The sequence below is a fragment of the Ostrea edulis genome, chromosome 10 (assembly GCF_947568905.1).
Source record: "Ostrea edulis chromosome 10, xbOstEdul1.1, whole genome shotgun sequence".
NCBI lineage: Eukaryota > Metazoa > Mollusca > Bivalvia > Ostreida > Ostreidae > Ostrea > Ostrea edulis.
The window spans coordinates 30,180,356-30,202,222 of record NC_079173.1 but is presented as its reverse complement, the minus strand read 5'-3'; the positions used below and the strand labels follow the sequence as shown (position 1 = coordinate 30,202,222).

The following is a 21,867-nucleotide window of genomic DNA, read 5'->3' as shown; positions in this document are numbered from 1 at the left end:
TATATATATATATAATTTCGCTTCGTATATTTGTAAACCCAAATGATGACATTATTACATTAATTGTGAAAAAAAATTCGCAATATTTCTGGTCAAACATCAAAAACAGTTGATTGGCCGTATATGAAAAGAAATTTTCATGATAAAAAGTAAAAGGACCAAATTTGAAAATCTTAATCATATTCATGAATGTACTTCAAAACTTAACGATTAATTTATTAACATGATTAATCATGATGCATTACCGAACAAGAAGAAGCACGTTCGTTGACCAACTTCTATGATTGCTAAATTTCACGGTGCATATAGTATATAAGCATCCAATGTTTTGTTGTAACAAAGATATTCCATATATTCAGGTAAGTGGGATACATACATACATATATACATGTATATATATATAATATATATATATATATATATATATATATATATATATATATATATATATATATAACATTATACAAGTGCTGTATCTGTGAAGTGATTCATATGAAAGTATTTGATATATGATAAATATCAGAAAGTAATTCAATTACTTTACATTCTAGTGCTTAAAAATTGGAGTATACCTTGGAATGAGAAATTGAAATATACAATGTTATGTGCAAAACTACACGAGTATAATTACTAGATCTATGAAATTCAAAAAGATGATAATGGTTTTGTATCAAAATGTACCAATATATGCTAATTTATAAAGCCGGAATTTGCACATTAGTTTCATTATGTGATGTGAAAGAGGTTTCGATAAGACCGATTTTTGGTCCATGGTAAATTAGAAACCGTTGTGATTGCTAAAATTCAGTAACGTCTCCTGTATCATATTTCATATAAAAAAAATTGCATAACCAATATATCATAATCACGTGATTAAGGGGTACCTGAAGAACCTATACTTTAAAAGCATATTTCATATATGATTAATACATATCTGTTTATTTTCATATTGATATTAATAGCATACTGTACTTTTACAAGACAGCGTAAGCACTTTTCATGGAATTCTTCTAGTTTTCATTACAAGAGTATTTTATCAAAAAATACCTTTAAAAAATTAAAAGGTTTGTGCAACATTTATTTTTTTTAAAGGCGTTCTATATTTTATCGTAAATGGACATATTTAGCAACATTTCTAGAATGGCTAATGATATGCAGTTAATACCCATAATCCTCCAGAGTGGTTTTAGATAGGCTAAATTTCGGGTATTTTGAAGTACCACCATTTTCATGTCAGTGTAATGAATGCTGGTGTATGACGAAAAGCTCATTACATTGTGTCGTAACTCAGCTGTAAATATTCTAACGTCCTGAAGACAGGACAGGTCGTCCCGAAATTTTGTCATTTCAATATTGTTCGTGTCATAATTGGTCTTTTTTTTTTAAATGCTTTTTATATCCGAATCTATTTGACCCCGAAACAGCGACAATGAAATGGATCTTTTCTACATCTGGCTATTGACAAAAAATAATAATTTTGCGAAAATATGGAATCCAGCACATATCTTTGCACCCGATTAGTCAACAGAGATCTTCCTCGTGGTCAGTTCTGGGACCACAATTGTCGACATACTGACAGTCTCTCTATGAGTATACATGTAGGTAGCTGATGCAGCAATTGAAAATCATGTACCCACTATGATTTTGCATTGTCCGTCTATAAGAAACATTGTTTTAAAAATATTTTTAATATATAACTGTCCCTGTTTCACCTGTACAGAGAAAAATACAGGTGTCCATTCAACAAGATGGTCCAAGGACCTCCAATTCTAAATTATCTGGGCCAGTAACCAAAATTAACCAAAATTAACGTTAGCCTTGGTCTGTGATCAGTGGTGCACAATTCTGTAAAACTAAACTGATTTGATTAAGGTACACACTGTCTTTTTAAAACTTTGGTTAAATGCAAACAACTTATAGTATTGATACATTTTTTTCTCTCTCTCGAAATACACTGATCACATTTCATACGGAGAAAATACTGTACGTTAGAAATAAATAAAACAGTTCTCATTTCAACCTAAAGTAGCATACATTGATAGGATCTATTCATTTGTTTTTTACATTTCCCATGTTTTGCTTTTCCTATCTTTACAAATTGAAATAATGCGCTGTGGTTGTTAATAATGCGTGTATTAATCTTGATAAATATAGTACGTCTATTTTAAGGCAATACAAGCTGCAACTGACGGTAACTAAATTTAAAAAAAATAAAAGAACAAATATTTAACATATCTGTGATTGAATACATATAACTTTATAGAATCAGAGTGAATCTGAAGCAACGAACCTGTCAAATCAGCAGAAAATGTCGATTCATTAATCATTGTCATCCTGTCAGTAATTCCTGCTTGTAATTTCCTTGTGCATTGGCTTCGGAGGTCACCAATTCGGAAAAAAGCGAAAGAGAGGCACTGAGCACGTGTCAGATTTGTACACAGTTTAAATCATGCAAATTATAGAAAATCCACTTTCAAAATTTCATTTGAGTGACATGTTTGCGTAATTTTTACTTTCTTGCACTTTTGTACTTTTTATTATTCATGAAACGATGTAATATTTTAAACAAACGAAAAACGTGTAGTTACTCACGTCAGTTTCCATCTTTGTACATGTGACCTCGGTCTCAGCAACTCGATCATGTTCGTCGTTTGCATTTCCGTGTATACAACGCAATGGTGGTTTATATGAAACACTCATTGTGTAGGTATGCTCTCAAACAATATTCACTTGTTTATTTTGCAAAATTTTTCTTCAGATCTTGGGGATTACATGTGTATATCAGTTTTACCGACAGGAGTTCATTGATGCATAATTGGATAGTTGAAAATATGCCGTCAGTTACAGCTTGTATTGCTTTAAGGGCAGGGAATGAAAGCAAAATGAAAATAGAAAAAATGAATTTTAATTTTTAAAATACATGAGGAATTGAATTGCGACACTTCACACGGGCATTTTGTTTATGAATTATCCACCCCTTTTAACTTCAACACCACGCCAAACTCCCGAAAATTATACTCTCACGAACATTAGAGTCTTTACTGCAACCATTCTGTGCATACATTCATAAGTTTGATTCCGGAAGTCATGACGACTTATGTACCATTACAGAACGTTCAGGAAAGGAAACCATGCAGCACATTTACATACTGGCAATAATCCTGGCATCATTCGACAGCGTAAAACCTCAGGGAGATTTAACTAGTCAAACAGGTAACTATCACACAAAGTTCATATTCTCTACACGCTTGCTATGAGATGACACACCTCTAAATTGATAGCCACTTTAACGTATGATCCTAAAGTAAAATAAACATGTACTGTAGTTTCAGCAGATTTTCAATGCGACCCAAGTCTTTATAAAGAGAGATATATTACATAAACAAACATCACATACTACACCCTACGAAAAAACGACAAATATTGAAAATATTCACCGTTAGCGAAGATACACCTATAGACAAAATTAAGGAATAAAAAATCTCTCTAACTGTAAAACTGTACTGGAATGTTACATTGCTGACTTATTTTTACATAAAACAAAATACTATAGAAGTGATTTTGTTAAAGAAAAAAGGTTATCTTTTGATATTGCTTTCGATAAACTTTCTTTCTGCCCAGGCTGCATCTGTCCAGCAATTTACGATCCTGTATGTGGATATGATGGACAAACATATTCAAATCAATGTCGAGCTGGCTGTCAGTAAGTGTCATTACGTTTCTCAAATGAAGGCCATAGGAATTTCGTATTATCGATTGCACGCATTTCAATCACCGAATAACAAATGATGAAACAAGTTTTCGTATTATAGTAGACCAGATACCTATTGCATATGTAGTATTAATATTTATTATAATACCTATATAGACGTAGTGATACTATATAAATATACTATTAATATTTGTTATATGAATGAATCATTCATGCCTGGGATCCAATGGAGAAAACATAGAATGTTATATTTTCTACGGTATGCATTTGATGGGAACACTGGACCAAAAATAGCCGAGAATTTCTAAATTGATACTTAGAAAATAAAAGAAACAAAACCTTTGTGACTTTAATGTCTAGGTCATCCATAATCAAGGCACATTGAACATTTTGGAATGATTGAAAACAAGTTCAATGTTTTTTAATGAAATAAATATGGAGGGGATTTATCCAAATTTCTTGAACTAGTTAAAGATTAGATGTTGACTTTTGACCTTGAAAATTTTCTTGAACATTTATCTGCCTTTGGGGGGGGGGGAGAAAAAACTCCAATTTTTAAAAATATTTCTGTGATAATCTATTGATTTGAATTAATATTATGATAAGAGTAAGTTTATACAACTTTTTACCAAAATAGTTGTATGAAAATCGCATCTTATTATTTATTTCATGTGTTTAAATGAAATATGCGTTTTCCATAGACTTCATTGTGAACTATCGATTTTTGTATTTACATTAAAACGTCTAGATATACATTAGTACAATGAGCTGTAGAACTACAATTCTGATCCTCGGTCGTCTACAATACCTTCTGTTTAATTCATTATTTCATTATTACAGAGGTGCACTGGTAAGATGCCAAGGTAGATGTCCATGTTCTAATGACAACTGCGAATGCCCAAACAGATACAGACCTGTTTGTGGGCGGGACGGCGAGACCTATCCTAACAGCTGTACTGCACGATGCAGGTAATCCCAGTCCTTGTATAAGTTTTCATCAATGGAGAAATATAATCTCACAGAAAAGCTAAACATCAGCAGATGTAATTCATACATATCGCCATGGACAATACCACGAATAAAAAGGAAATAAAGCATATTCCCTACACTAGTGAAGAATTGCTTATTTCATGCTGAGGAAAAGTGAACATGGGTTACAAACGACAAAAACTATCCATTTTTCACCTTTGAGCAAGAAATATATCACATTTCAAATCGAAAAGACCTCTTGTCAGAGATATATAAAACGATCCTCCCACGCCTAACAGATCTTATAGGTCAACAGGAGATGCTTACTCCTCCTAGACACCTGATCCCAACTCTGGTGTGTACAGGGGTCTGTGTTTGTCCAACTCTTATATTCTTGATAGGAATCACGAGATTGTTCATTGGTATTTTATCTTTCTTTTTCATTTAACTGTCCATTATTTCCCTCGTGAAATACTGGTAAGAAGGGAAACGAAGTAGAAATCCATCAGTTGATGGTCATTTGGATTACAATTAGCCATAATAACAACATTCCCTGATAATTGGTTTCAACGTCACTGTATCCGCTGGTGCTGTGCCGCCTAGTTAATGTTGAGGACGTTGTCTACAGTTAATGTTGATGTTGTCTATAGTTAATGTTGAGGATGTTGTATATAGTTAATGTTGAGGATGTTGTATATAGTTAATGTTGAGGACGTTGTCTATAGTTAATGTTGAGGACGTTGTCTATAGTTATTGTTGATGTTGTCTATAGGTAATGTTGAGGATGTTGTATATAGTTAATGTTGAGGACGTTGTCTATAGTTAATGTTGAGGACGTTGTCTATAGTTAATGTTGAGGATGTTGTTTATAGTTAATGTTGAGGATGTTGTATATAGTTAATGTTGAGGATGTTGTCTATAGTTAATGTTGAGGACGTTGTATATAGTTAATGTTGAGGACGTTGTATATAGTTAATGTTGAGGATGTTGTATATAGTTAATGTTGAGGATGTTGTATATAGTTAATGTTGAGGACGTTGTCTATAGGTAATGTTAAGGACGTTGTCTATAGTTAATGTTGACGTTGTATATAGTTAATGTTGAGGATGTTGTATATAGTTAATGTTGAGGACGTTGTCTATAGTTAATGTTGAGGATGTTGTCTATAGTTATTGTTGACGTTGTCTATAGTTAATGTTGAGGATGTTGTATATACTTAATGTTGAGGATGTTGTCTATAGTTAATGTTGAGAATGTTGTATATAGTTAATGTTGAGGACGTTGTCTATAGTTATTGTTGACGTTGTATATATTTATTGTTGACGTTGTCTATAGTTAATGTTGAGGATGTTGTCTATAATTAATGTTGAGGATGTTGTCTATAGTTAATGTTGAGGATGCTGTCTATAGTTAAAGTTGAGGATGTTGTATATAGTTAATGTTGAGGATGTTGTCTATAGTTAATGTTGAGGACGTTGTCTATAGTTAATGTTGAGGATGTTGTCTATAGTTAATGTTGAGGATGTTGTCTATAGTTAATGTTGAGGATGTTGTCTATAGTTAATGTTGAGGACGTTGTCTATAGTTAATGTTGATGTTGTCTATAGTTATTGTTGACGTTGTATATAGTTATTGTTGACGTTGTCTATAGTTAATGTTGAGGACGTTGTCTATAGTTAATGTTGAGGACGTTGTATATACTTAATGTTGAGGATGTTGTATATAGTTAATGTTGAGGACGTTGTCTATAGTTAATGTTGACGTTGTCTATAGTTAATGTTGAGGACGTTGTCTATAGTTAATGTTGAGGATTTGTCTATAGTTAATGTTGACGTTGTCTATAGTTAATGTTGACGTTGTCTATAGTTAATGTTGACGTTGTCTATAGTTATTGTTGACGTTGTCTATAGTTAATGTTGAGGACGTTGTCTATAGTTAATGTTGAGAATGTTGTCTATAGTTAATGTTGAGGACGTTGTCTATAGTTAATGTTGACGTTGTCTATAGTTAATGTTGACGTTGTCTATAGTTATTGTTGACGTTGTCTATAGTTAATGTTGACGTTGTCTATAGTTAATGTTGAGGACGTTGTCTATAGTTAATGTTGAGGACGTTGTCTATAGTTAATGTTGAGGATGTTGTCTATAGTTAATGTTGAGGACGTTGTCTATAGTTAATGTTGAGGATGTTGTCTATAGTTAATGTTGAGGACGTTGTCTATAGTTAATGTTGACGTTGTCTATAGTTAATGTTGACGTTGTCTACAGTTATTGTTGACGTTGTCTATAGTTAATGTTGACGTTGTCTATAGTTAATGTTGAGGACGTTGTCTATAGTTAATGTTGAGGACGTTGTCTATAGTTAATGTTGACGTTGTCTATAGTTAATGTTGACGTTGTCTATAGTTAATGTTGAGGATGTTGTCTATAGTTAATGTTGAGGATGTTGTATATAGTTAATGTTGAGGACGTTGTATATAGTTAATGTTGAGGACGTTGTATATAGTTAATGTTGAGGATGTTGTCTATAGTTAATGTTGAGGATGTTGTCTATAGTTAATGTTGAGGACGTTGTATATAGTTAATGTTGAGGACGTTGTATATAGTTAATGTTGAGGATGTTGTATATAGTTAATGTTGAGGATGTTGTATATAATTAATGTTGAGGATGTTGTATATAGTTAATGTTGAGGATGTTGTCTATAGTTAATGTTGAGGATGTTGTCTATAGTTAATGTTGAGGATGTTGCATATAGTTAATGTTGAGGATGTTGTATATAGTTAATGTTGAGGATGTTGTCTATAGTTAATGTTGAGGACGTTGTCTATAGTTATTCCAATGCAAACCTGGAATTGTGCATTGTGAACCTTTTTAGCAATTTGAAATAAACAAGACCTGTAGAGTTATGAAAATTTACTCACATTTATCAATGTTTTAACATATTTAAATCAATGCCGAGGTAGCTGCCATTAAATTTGATACGTTTCTCAAATGAAGGCTTTCTGGATTTCGTATTATTGATTATAAGCATTTCAAGCACCGAATAATGAATGGAAAAAAAAACATGTTTTCATTACTATTAGACCAGATATTTATCTACATATAGTCATATACCGATACTACTATCTTTATTATAAGATTGAATAATTCCGAACTTTCTCGTCGCTTTTGATCCAACAAACGAGAAAAAATAGAATGTTATATTCCCCTCCATATGCATTCGAGGGAAGTATGAAATTAAATTTTTTCAACCCCCACCCCCACCCCAATAGAAAAAGCTAGAAATTTCCAAATTGTGTCAATTTCTGATATAAAGATGAAAATTATTGTTTCTGATATTTTTGGCATCTTTTTTATTTGTACTATTAAAACGTTTCGATTCCTGGCTTCAGCGTACAAAGTCCAATGAGCTGTAGAACTACATTTCTGATCCTCGGTCGTTTACATTACATTCTCTTTAATTCATTATTTTATCATTCTAGAGGTGCACGGGTACGATGCCGAGGTAGATGTCCATGTTCTAATGACAACTGCGCATGCCCAAACACATACAGACCTGTTTGTGGGCGGGACGGTGAGACCTATCCTAACAGTTGTGCCGCTCGATGCAGGTAAAACCAGTCCTAGTATAAATTTTCATTAATGGAGAAATATCATTTAACATAAAACCAAGACATCAACATACACGACTCTTTAAAATGTTCTCCGAATTTACACTATGGTCGTGATTATGATCTAGTTTGCCAATACAGCCTGTCTTTAGGTCAAACACTGACTGACGTGTTTCATACCGATTGTTACAATGTAGGCCGTTCATGGCACAGTGATTTTGACTACGGATTACTCCGTTTACTTGATCAGGATATAGGGCTCGCGGCAGGTGTGACCGGTCGACAGGGGATCACCTTGTACAATGCCACATGCGGGGACCGTTAGTGGTGTAGCGCAGGGTCTGTGAATTCAAAGCGAAGAAAGTAGATGGATAAGTATTCAAACACTAATTGTGTTTAATCAAAATAAATCTAGATAGCCAAAATATTTCAGGGAAGACGATGGTTATTGGCAAGCTAGCACTAGCAATTGGGGAGTCCATCTAGAACTCTAGAAATACTCAAACACTTCGACAATATTCAAGTAAGGTAGGCGCCGGGTATATTTTTCGGTGCACTTGATGAGAAATCGTCATTCCTACTGCATAAAGTCCAAAGTGCTTTCGACCAGAAACATATTCATTTCCTTTGAATGGAAACTCAATATTCGACTGAAGAAACCAACACAAAGTCATGATATGCCGAGTATTTGACTGAAACACCGTATGGTGTAGGGGGTGAAAATCTTGTGACATGTGGGAACCGAGACTCCTTTTAATTAACTTAAGCAAAGTTTCATACTAAAACACACATCCTCAGCACTGTGAATATTGTTTTTATTCAAAAGTAAGAAAGATTCTCAGATCATTTTGTTGAAAGGGCACCCAAGTAATACAGTGCATGTACGTGATCGACAGTTATCAATATGTTTAAAGTTATTTATGTTTTGTAGAGTAAATGGATAGCATGTAGAGGAAATGATGGGATCTCAATAAACCCAGAACATATGCAAAACATTATATGCGTCGAAATCAAACTTGAGACATTTTTCACAGCGCAGCGCGAGTTATTTCCCCTTGAATACAGGTGGCGCGTAACACGTTGCGGTCCATGTTAAAACGATTGGCTGCGGTCCTCAAATCATTGTGTCATTATAAGGATTTGCTGTTTCTGATTGTAAATAAGTGCCAGCTAAGGAATAAAATACTTTCGGGATTTCATATTATTGATTTTAAGCATTTCAGTCACCGAATGATAGAACATATTTTCGTATTATGGTAATTCAGATACCTATATAGATGTACTGATATTACATATATACTATTGATATTTATTATATCACTTAATGATTCCGAACTTTCTGATCGCCTTGGATCCAACAAACGAGAAAAAAAATTAATGCTATACTGTAGATTCCCAATTATACGCGAGGAATTTAATATCGCGTAATTTCGCGGGAGGCATCACCCGCGAAATAAAATTAATCGCCTTTAATTTTCTGATGATGAATACAAGAACTGTTAGTCAACAGACTACACGCGAATCCATATTCACACGATTTGACGTATACCAGTCGGTTCGCCATGTTAAGTACTCGCGTAAGATAAGGAATCTACAATATTCTCCTCCACATACATTCGAGAAAAGCATCAAATTAGATATTTCCAACGCCCCCGAAAAATAGCTGGAAATTTCCAAATTGATACCTAAACAATAACAGAAGCAACACTCTTCTAACTTTAAGATGAAAAGTATAATTGCTTCTTATATTTTGTAGGCTTTTATCTGCATTCAAATTTCTGGATAGTAAAGTACCTTACTCCAACGTAAATAAATCCAATCAGCTGCAGAACTATACTTCTGGTCCTCGGTCGTTTACATTACATTCTGTTTTTAAAATTCATTATTTTATCATTACAGAGGTGCACGGGTACAATGCCGAGGTAGATGTCCATGTTCTAATGACAACTGCGCATGTCCAAACAGATACAGACCTGTTTGTGGGCGGGACGGCCAGACCTATCCTAATAGCTGTGCTGCACGATGCAGGTAAACCAAGTCCTTGTATAATTATCCCGAAAAAAGATTTTTATCAATGGATAAAGGCGATTGTGCAAATATATCCCCATAATGAACATAATCATACATACATTGATTCTATTTCCCTACAATGAACAATATTAGACATACATTGTTTTCATATCCCCATCAAACACACTTTCAAATATACATCATTGTTTATATCCCAACAATGCACATAATTTAGACATACATTCTTTACTTACTCTGAATCTTAGAATATCCATTTTGATAATGCAGATTATATATTGAAATATATTTATAGGTTATAGACTTTGTATGGGAAAATATGACGACCGAGCTTTTTTTAGCGCGTAGACGGACCGAGTTTGCGAGGTCCGTTCGCGACAAAAAACGAGGTCGTCATATTTCCCATACAAAGTGTATAACCTTTTTATTATATACTTTCAATTTCATTTAGAAACTAACAATAATTTTATTTTTAACAATAACTTTATCGGTTTAACTGAGTAAAAGATGAAAAACACGAAAAATTTGAACATTAACGGCGTAGAAATTTGATTGTGACGTAATGTTTGCGGGCCAGAATGTTTCCGGGCATATATCGTGTGATGTATGCCTGCAAACTTTTAAAGAAAAAAGAAGAGATGAAATTGAAAGTATATAATAAAGGACATTATTTCTCTTTATTATAGAGGCACACGTGTTAGATGCCAAGGACAATGTCCATGTTCTACCGACAACTGCGAATGTCCATACATATACAATCCGGTGTGTGGACGTGATGGACAGACTTACCCTAATAGCTGTGTCGCTCGATGCAGGTAAAATTAGTGTTTTACACTTTAGATTTCGATCTGAATCTAGAAAATGATGTAGATTTTTTTCCCGGATTTACGCTATCTGTCTCAAATTAAGTATGTCGAAACAATTGTAAAATTACAGAGGTGTGCGAATCAGGTGTCGTGAAAGTTGTCCCTGTCGTAACGACAATTGCGCATGCCCAAGAATCAGAGACCCTGTGTGTGGAACTAATGGACGGACTTATCCTAACAGTTGTGAAGCTAATTGCAGGTACGTCCTAAATCTTAGCGATTCACTATCAAGATATGTTATCTGAAGTGAAAGGTGAAGATAATGAACAGTGATCAATCTCAAAACTCCTATAAATTCTATTTTGAATTGCTTATATGAGTTATGAGATTGATCACTGTTCGTTATCTTCACCTTTCATGCATAAGCATATGAAGTTTTAAAAATGTAAAATTTAGTTGACTACAGTGCTACAAATACAAATTATTTTAAGTACCAAAATAAAATATAATGCAATATATAAAGTAACATAGATACCCACTACAGATCTCAAATAGGGTTACCTTATCCCACGAATTAGAAAACGTCAACTGCTATATTAAAACGTAAAAATTCAATTTAAATAAAGGTTATACTGTTTATGTATCTCTTCAAGTCTAAAAATGTTATGTTAAAATTCAATTTTCGAATGATCAAGTGAAGATAACGATTAATCTCATAAATCCTATAAAGAATACATAATTAAGAGAATGGCAAACACGGGTCACTGGATATACCAGAGGTTGGATCAAGTACCTAGGAGGAGTAAGCATCCGATGTCGACAGGTCACACTAGCCGTGAGCCATATATGTTGATAAGGCAAACGGAGTAATCCGTAGTCAAAACCAGTACATGTAAAGAACGGCCAAACAATTGGTATGAAACACGCCAGACAACATTCGACCTAACAACAGCTGTGTTTGCAAATTAGGCCGTTATAACAGCCATTGAATTTGCTAAATACTGACTTGAAAGGGGACTCTTCAAACCCCTGTAACATCAAGTTATCTGTCAGTAGCCTGTCTTGATTTAAAAAACTGATCATACGCAGAACTTGCTCTCGTGAATCGAATCAGTTGAGAAACATAATCACCATATGCAGATGATAATGGAACATTGCTACATAAATATGGGAAGTTAACGGCGGAGAAGCTGAAGTAATCTTATTTGTCATACCAAGACAGGTCAGCTAATAAAGGAGCGTAGCATACACATATATTAACATTTGCAGTGTTTCTGCCTTTGGTGTCTGTACAAAATTGCAATGATCTATTAAATATTTCATCATGAACGCGCAGCAGTTGTAAACATTGCGCATATGAATACAAAACAGCACCACGCTCGTGAGGAAATAGTTAATATTAAAATTTGTAGAGATATTAAAGGCCAACATTATCTAATAAATTTCACTTTTGAAAATATGGGAGGATATGAATGGCAATTACTTTAGCGCTTCACGAGAGGTATGCTAGCGTGAAGCGTTGTAGTGCATTCCCTCTTACCTCTTATAAATGAGATTCAATTTTGAAACTACCATTTTATTTTATTTCTTTCGGAAACCGTTAAAATAAACTTACTAGAGTACTATATTTCATACGCACATTGTTCACAACTACACCGCATTCATAAGGAAATGACTATCATTACAATTGCTAAACTATCAAAGGTAAAACATTGGGAATGTAAATATACACGAATGAAACGATACATTCTATAGGGGCGTGTCGATTAGATGTCGGGAGGAATGTCCATGCAGAAACTGTCCCTGTCCAAGGATCTATAACCCAGTCTGTGGTAATGATGGAAGAACTTACTCCAACCCGTGTCTGGCGCGTTGCAAGTATGATTATGTTTCTCTCTCTCTCTCTCTCTCTCTCTCTCTCTCTCTCTTTCAGAGATGACCCCCCTAACACCAGCATTCGTGCAAGTCGGTAAATAGCTAGTATATAGATTATGTTCAGTGTTGTGTTTTGTCCGATTTTAGAAATAAAGATTATTGTTTCATCTACCACGTTCATCACTACTTGTCGTTCTTTTGTTTATGCATGACTCTTCCACACTAGTACTGGTAAAGCCATTTTGATTTTTGCAGTAGCCTGTCGATTGTGTAAAAAAAAATCTTACGGACATTTTCTAAAGTCAATCAATTTTCGCCCTTCACCTTTTACTATATAATCAATTTAATATCGAAAATATATATTATTGATATTGTAAACGTTCAATTATTTGAACATGCATCTTCTACATCATTTATGATTTCAAATCGAAGATAAGAATATCTAAAAAAAAATCTACACCATTTCACTTTATTTCAGTGGTATCTACAGGTATCGCTTGGGAAGGTGTTAAAGGTAAGTATTCAGTATCATCGTACATGACGACTAACGAAAAACAAATAACTCGGAAGGAACGTTTAAATCTGATGTAAAGATTTGGGGGGGGGGGGGGGAGGGGGGTCACGGAGTACATTTTAATTAACCATCAGTGACACTGTTTACATTTCATAAAGAATGATTTACTTTAATGATTTGTATATTAACATCATGGGTATATTACAGTCTCTGTAACCCCCCCCCCCCCCCCCCCCCCCCCACACACACACACAATTACTTGTAATTCTGTTTTCAGAAATCAGAACACTTTAGTCACTGTATAGCGGGTTATCATTAAGACATAGATTTTGTAATTTTGTCATTGTCGATTTATAGGCGAGTCTCCGTCTAAAGCATTGTATACTAATAAGTACATTCCTAACAAATCCATAGAAATTACTTTGATTTTGCAATTTTTATGGTCATTAGACACATTTTTTTTTTTTTTTTTTTTTTATCATTCGGTAGAACAAATCAGAGAAATTTTTTTAGACAATTATTTCCTAAATTAAAAGAATGCGAAGACATAGCGTGAATATGTAGGCCTGTTTTATTTTTAAAGCCCACCTTATTTGATTGCAGGCAGCTCAATTTCGATATTTCACTGTGTGTTGTAGCGGGTTAGATTGCGTAATCATCCCTATGTGATACAGATATTTTTGTATTTTTGTTTTCGACTCATTCGGACCCCCACTAGCTTATTCTGTTATATAACATTTTCAAAATAAACGACTTTTTTTTTCAATTCACATCGCTGTCCTGTTTTCACTGCCTTTATCAAGTAACAAGCAAAGGCTACTTGGCAAGTCATATTAACTAAGGCACATAAAGTAATTTACGATGTACATGTACATCCTACAGTACACTTAATGATCTTAGATTTTGTAAGGTTTATTTTGATATTGCGATATGATTTGAACATGCATGATTTGTTATATATGATCATAATTTACTGATTGGTTCTTTTTGCTTTGACAGAACTGGTTTCTTTCCTGCTGGAATGCATTGATTTTACAGACATCCCCAAAATATCCAGATATGTAAAACATTCTTATTCTAAAATGTATATTTACAGTATGAAGTACGACGTTATTTGTAACAAAATAAATGAAAACATGCTTATTCTTTCTCTTTTTTCCCCTTCTTTTAATAAGAAGCACAATTATGCAAATTAGAAATCTATATTTAGTACGAAGTTCAATATTAATTCGCAATTAGTTTGTTTGTTATACTAACAAATAAAAGTACACCTCCTGCATATCATCACCTCAGTGATATAACATTGTTGCTATTTAACTCGCTCAAACACAGAGAAGATTGAAATATAAGAGGAAGGAATCAGGTGCATGGAAGGAGCAAACAACCTCTGTTGACCTGTCACACACGCCGTGAGCCCTATATTTTGATCGGGTAAACGGAGTAATCGGTAGTCAAAATCACTATGTAAAGAACGCCCTGATGATTGATATGAAACACGTCAATGTAATAATTACAACACATGAGAATCGATTCCACTGCAGATACATGTATTAGACGTCTTGGGTTCAGTGTGGCGCAGAAATGAAATATCGAACCCGAGACCATCCGCGCTCTAACCGCAAGGCTACTGCGACCACTAAATGCGGTGAATATGTTTATGGCTATTGTATATAATTATTGACAAATTACTTACATATATGTGTACTTAACCAATTAAGCTAGATAAAACGATGGTTGTTATAACCATCCATACAGTAGAGTCGTCATGCGAACTATAGAAACATCATATTAAAGGCGTTATCTAATTGAAAATACACGAGGGTATGAACTGTGACGTACTACACCAGCATACTTCATGAAGCATTCGCGCTTTAAGAAAAAATATGCTGGCCTGAAGCGCTGCACTTAATATCCTCCTGTAAATGTCAAAACTGAAAGAACTAGGTACAATTTATGGCCTGAATGGCCCAATCTCCAAATTGAACAATATTTTACCAAAATATAGATATAAGCACGGTACTTATAAAATAATTACGATGGTTTCGAGGATATCTTCATTATTTTCATTTTTAAAACAGGTTGAATAATGAATCTCTTCTATAATATTTCAATTAGGGGCGAGATCAAAAGATTGATGTCGGATAAAAATCTAAATTAAAATAGTTAGGGGGAGGGGGATAAAATCTTACGTAAGTTTCTGTGATCCGACATCGATTAAACTTTTAAAATTATTGGAAAAAGAAAAAGACAAGCGGCTGTTAAACATCGCATTATAATATTACATTATTTTTATGAACATTTGATAGTTTTAATGCATAATATATGTTCATTATCATTTGTTAATAAACAGTAGAAACGGCATACAGAGTGTTATTTATAATCGTATGTTTTTACTTGTTAATCGATTAGTTTCAACATTCATCATATTTAGTTTTAAAGGGGGGTGGGAGGGTCTAGGTGAAAACTATGTGAATTTAGTTTTCTGTCAGACATTGAACTTTGGATCACGCCCCTTACATCATTATCCATATCTATGTACTAGTATTATGAAAATATCAACCCCCTAATTGAAATAATCTGTCTTCTTACATAACTTGAAATGTACAGTGCACTTTAATATTAAATGAAATATGGATCAAAGATTTAATTTTTTTTTTAAATTACTGCATGTACATATACAATCACGAACTGATAAAACATTATTTTGTGTGTGATTCACTGAATATTGTCAGTTAATCTTAAATAAAAGCAATTTAAAACACCACATATATGTACATACAAGTACCCTAACTACCAATGAAATTAACATCTCAGATGAAGACAAGCACAGGAGTCGGCAATTTTATCTCGCGAAGTTCATTGGTTGTATTTAAGCCCATTTCTCATATATTTCTACTTTATTGATAAAATTGTCGACTCCTGTGAAGACAAGTATAAATCTTTTAGCTACATAATATACCTATTTTTAAAATGCAATAAATCTGAAAATAAATCAAAATTTATAAAATTTCCATGGTATACTATTTATATTTGATGAACCCCTGAATGATAAGGTGAAGATAAAGAACAGTGATCAATCTCGTAATTCGGGTCCTATACCAACAGACTATTGGAAGACCTGGTCACCAATGACAACGAAAATATTGTCAATGAAAAACTCCAGCATATTTTTTTTAATATTTCAACTTCAGAGTATTTGTACGTGGAATCAGAGTAATTTTGGATGACTGATCACTAGATACGAATACCGGTATTTCCTTTTTCCATTTCTGTTGACGAAGCTACTGTCTGTGATTGTAAAAAGTCTAGTCTTTAATTTATCGTGAGGAATGGTCGTGTAAAGTGTTGAAAAGTCGTACGTTTTGATGTTGGTTTGAAAAAAGTTTGTGATTTCAAATTAAAAGTTCTTTAGAATTTTATTTTATATTCTCCATTTAGTTTACACTCCATCTGGCATATGTTAGTGGCACAGTACGTTTGAAGTTTCTCCTTCACAGCTGTTAATATTTTCGTGAGGAGCAAAGATGGGGCTTGATAGAACACTTACTGGATCCAGTAATGTATCTTTGTAAGGGTTTTTCTGAAGTTTAGGAATCCAGTATCGGTACGGTAACTCATACTGAAGAGGGTGTAGTTTCCATTTTCTGAATATAGATACCGGGATATGTTCCGCTCAACACTAATATTTCTTGAAATAAAGTCTGCCATCAGAGAGAATTATAGTACTCTCTGTGAATCTGAAATATAATTCAATGAAAATGTGAAGAACGCGAACAGTGATCAATCTCACAACTCCTATAAGGAACAAAAAAATTAAGAGTTGGGATATATACCAAACATGGAATCAGGTGCCTAGGAGGAGTAAACATCTTCTGTCGACCGGTTACAAACAGCCGTGAGCCCTCTATCTTGATCAGGTAAACGGAGTAATCTGCAGCCAAAATCAGCGTGTAAAGAACGATTATAAAACACGTCAGACAGCATTTGACCCAATAATCGGTTGCATTGAAAAATTAGATCGTTATAACAATGCTGATTGCGGTAGCGCATTGGTAGAGCGTTCGCTTCTTAACCAGGAAATCTTGAGTTAGAGCCCCGCTCATGCCATGGCAGCGTCAAACACTTAACGTAAACATAGACCGTAATTGCTCCTTACTCAAACGTTCGGCATTTAGAAGTGAGAATCCCGGGTCAATAGGATATGATATTATATATGGAGGTCCCTGCTATGTAGCCGTAAGCGCCAATCATATGTCTAGAGTAGTGCTACGTCACAATATGAGTGAAAAATTCAACACGGGACGTAAAATAAACATACAACCAATTTAAAAGTTCTTTAAAACTTTTTAGAATCCACTTCTGATTTTCATCACTTCTGGCATACGTTGTGGCACAGTACGTTTGCAGTTTCTCCTTCACTGTTGTTAATGTTTTCGTGAAAAGCAAAGATAGGGGCCTGGTAAACATTTACTTGACCAGCAATGTATGAAAGGTGAAAATAATGTACAGTGATCAATCTCATAACTCCTATAAGCAATACAAAATAGAGAGTTGGGCAAACACGGACCCCTGGATATACTAGAGGTGGGATCAGGTGCCGAGAAGGAGTAAACATCTCCTGCCGACCGGCCACCATCTATGTTTGTAAGGGTTTTGTGAAGTTTAGGAATTCAGTTTAGGTACGGTAAGTCGTAATCATTCGTCGTATTCGGGATATTATTAAAATGTGTTTTAAGATGAATCGTGATTTTGAAGAGTTTCAGCTTTGTAAAGGGCATCTGCAGTATAAGTAAGATCACCAAATGTGGAATTTAAAATAGTTTTTCAATGAGCCTTACAAACAAAGACAATGTTGTTACAAGCTTTGTAAGCTGGAACCTATGCATATTCAGTCTGAGAATTTAACTTTTTAAATGGCATATACAATAGGTCTATGTCTTTTTGATGCGGCATAGACCATTGGCATTTGGCATAGACCTAACCAAAATTTGGCGACAAAAATAACACATATATCGAGAAAAAATAGTTATTAATAAACTTTATTTTTTTTTTATTCAAGTTCATACTCCATTTCCAATTCTACATTTAATCTGTTGATATTGTCCTCGTTTTCTTTTTTCTTTTGCTCATCATAATCATAATCACTGTCCAGAAAGTACTTTAACTGCGGAATCATATACATGTACATGCCGTTTGTTTGATCTTCACTTCAAAATTATTTTTGCTAAGTCGAACATATATTATTTTGTTTTGACATTCTTGCAATACTTGAATATTTGGGAAATAAAGAAAAAATAGGATAACACTAGTTATATTGTTGAGGAAAATTTTGGTTTAAAAATCGATCCCAATAAAATTCATCAATGCTGATAAAAAAAAAAAAGCAGCATCGACATTTAAAGACATACGAATCGTATGTTGAATTTGTCTAGAGCACTAGTCATAATCTTCAAACCACTTAGACGCTTAAGTCGTATACTCTAAAATTAACGGAGGGAAATCCAGGTCACAAAAATAGATTTTGACGATTGTAACGGAAAATATTTATTTCAAGTGCATTATCACACACGTATCATAATTATTCCTTTGTTTCTTAGAATTTGGCATAGACAATTTGGGATATCTTATTTGCACATGGCATGGCCCGACCTCATTTGGCATAGCCGCGGTCTATCGGTCTACCGTTAAATTCTCAGACTGCATATTCCTCGTGCAACCTATATAATTCTTTATCACTTCTCGCCTTAAGGTTATAAAACTTTTACTGTACTCATACTCAAACTCAGCCATGTATGTTTTGAGTACAACTCTGAGCAAGCTCCAAAACATACTAAAATATACTAAGCATATACTCCATTTGAGTTCGAGAATGATTTTATAAAAGTTTTATAACCTTCACTTTGGAGTATGAGTACGATTTAGAGCACAGAGTTTCAATATATAACCTCCATGCCTGATTTGGATTTCCAAAAAAAAAATCTCAAACCTAAGTTTAAGTTAAGTTTTCTTTTGGTCATTCTTGTATCCATTCTGGCAATCTGTCAAATTCTTATTTGTCATATTTATGCCATCGTCTGGCATAATCTTAATAGACAGAATTCATAATGCAGATGAAGTTCTGTCGTCAATTGAAAGACCGGGATTTTCTGAATTTTGGGACCTTTTAATATAAATGATTTTGGGTTTTCATTTTCACATATATCAACATCACCAGTAATGACATGTCGAGTTTGACTAAAGATGAAAGAGGACAAGGAACACTTAGGTGGATTATGTATTAGATGGTCGATATCTAGGCACTGTAGAGTTTGGATACAATAGTAGAAGTATATTTCTAGGAAATACAGGATGAAAACTGAAGTACTGCACACCCTATGACAAAGAGATCATGTCTACCCCCTGTTATATCAAAGAGATCCTGTTCACCCCCTATAGCAAAGAGATCCTGTCCACACCTATAGCAAAAAGATCCTGTTCAGTCCCACAGCAAAGAGATCCTGTCCACACTTACAACAAAAAGATCCTGTCCACCCCTTCTAACGTAGAAGTCCTGTACAGTCTGATGATATTTAACACAGAACGTTTTGAACTAATATTGGTCTTTATTTAATTGTCCAGATATTGTTCTTTCTAGATATCGTTCTCTTTTTCGATTCAGACGTCTTTTCCAGAGAACTCGACCTATTGGGAACGTTTTCATTTTCGTATCTTGGGCATCTTAGATCCAAGGCTTAAATAATGCATCATTGGGTCAAATACTGTGTGACGTATTTCATACCGATTGTTAGGCCGTTCTTGGTACACTGATTTTGACTACAGATAACTCCGTGTACCTGATCAAGATGTAGGACTCACAGCTGGTGTGACCAGTCGACAGGGAATGCTTACTCCTCCTAGGCACCTGATCCCACCTCTGGTGTGTCCAGGGGTCCGTGTTTCGCCAAGTATCTATTTTGTATTGCTTATGGGATTTATGAAATTGATCACTGTTCGTAATCTTCGCCTTCCATGCATCCATATATACTTGCATTTGACAAATTGAAAAATGACGTACATCGGTGTTTTTGTTTACAGTCAGAATTAAACATGCACATTTAAGCAATTTCACTTTTGGAAAGTCCCGTTAGAATAAAGAATGATAAAGGTGTGTAAAGGTTTTTTGTGGTACATGTACAGGAACATGGAATACAGGTAAACATGGAGTACAAGTAAACATGGAGTACAGGTGAATATGAAGTACAGGTGAACATGGAATACAGGTGAACATAGAGGGCTGGTTAAAAAGGAGTTTTGGTGATTACTAACAGGAAATTTGGACGTAATAAAGCAATTATACTCTCTTGAAATGATATGTATTCCATAGGAATAGAATGTGATAATATTTATAATGGAAATAGCCATTTGAAAATTCTGTAAAACTTATACGGTATCAATTTTGATGCACCAGATGCGCATTTCGACAAATAATGTCTATTAAGTGATGCTCAAGCCGAAAGTTTGGAAATTCGAAATAACTCTAAACTTGTAAGAGCTAAAAGGAAACCTAGAGTGCCTAAAACTGGAGCCAAATTCGTCCAAGGATAAGAGTTATGCGTGAGGGAGATATAATCCTTAAGTTTGAAATGAATTTCTAAATTTTATCCCAGCAATTAAATATACATCCGTATTTTCAAGCTAGTAACGAAATACTTAGCTACTGGGCTGTAGAGACCCTCGGGGACTAACAGTCCACCAGTAGAGGCCTCGATCCAGGGGTCGTAATGAAAAACTTATACGGTATCAATTTTGATGCACCAGATGCGCATTTTGACAATTAATGTCTCTTCAGTGATGCTCAAGCCAAAAGTTTGGAAATTCGAAATAACAATAAACTTGTAAGAGGTAACAGGAAAACTGTTGATTTTACTGTGACAGAGTAATCGGTGCGTGTATGTGTTTGTATGTGTATGTACGCGCGTATGTGTGTGTGTCTGCATGTGTGTATATGTGATGGAGACGTGTTGTATTACACATGTATTATATACCAAAATTACATGTATTAATCAATTATTGTTAACCGTGCTCTTAAATGTTGTATTTGTTGAATAAGTTATAAGTAAGATTTTTTTCAGTATCTCTTTTTGCAATGCAGATACTTGATAACTATTTAGATAACTATTAGGATATTGTATAAGTTAAGGTTTCCTGTGTCTGATGGCTTGTAGTGACTAAAAAGTCTTCCTTGTTTGTTAATTGGTGGAAAATACGTGATAAGTGTTTTACGTTTAGCATGTACAGATACATATTCCACAATTTTAGGAAACTAGTTACCGGGATTTTTAGATATGACATTTCCCGGAAAAAATTTAAATA

At 34.1% G+C, this 21,867-nt stretch overlaps 1 protein-coding gene across 1 annotated transcript; it reads left to right on the top strand.

Annotated features, from left to right (window-relative positions):
- Positions 1-344: 344 nt before the first annotated feature.
- On the top strand, positions 345-14,658 carry LOC125665349 (agrin-like). Its single transcript, XM_048897994.2, has 11 exons — positions 345-359; positions 3,112-3,213; positions 3,622-3,703; positions 4,553-4,681; positions 8,164-8,292; positions 10,192-10,320; positions 11,007-11,135; positions 11,257-11,385; positions 12,882-13,004; positions 13,480-13,515; positions 14,515-14,658. The coding sequence occupies exons 2-10, from the start codon at positions 3,132-3,134 to the stop codon at positions 13,511-13,513; spliced, it is 966 nt and encodes a 321-aa protein (XP_048753951.2). The 5' UTR covers positions 345-359; positions 3,112-3,131; the 3' UTR covers positions 13,514-13,515; positions 14,515-14,658.
- Positions 14,659-21,867: the final 7,209 nt, after the last annotated feature.

Excerpts from the sequence above, each read along its gene's own strand:
- LOC125665349 (XM_048897994.2), top strand. The coding sequence starts at position 3,132 with ATGCAGCACATTTACATACTGGCAATAATCCTGGCATCATTCGACAGC. Across the intron at positions 3,704-4,552 it reads CAATGTCGAGCTGGCTGTCA|AGGTGCACTGGTAAGATGCC; the intron begins GTAAGTGTCATT and ends TCATTATTACAG. Across the intron at positions 11,386-12,881 it reads AGTTGTGAAGCTAATTGCAG|GGGCGTGTCGATTAGATGTC; the intron begins GTACGTCCTAAA and ends TACATTCTATAG.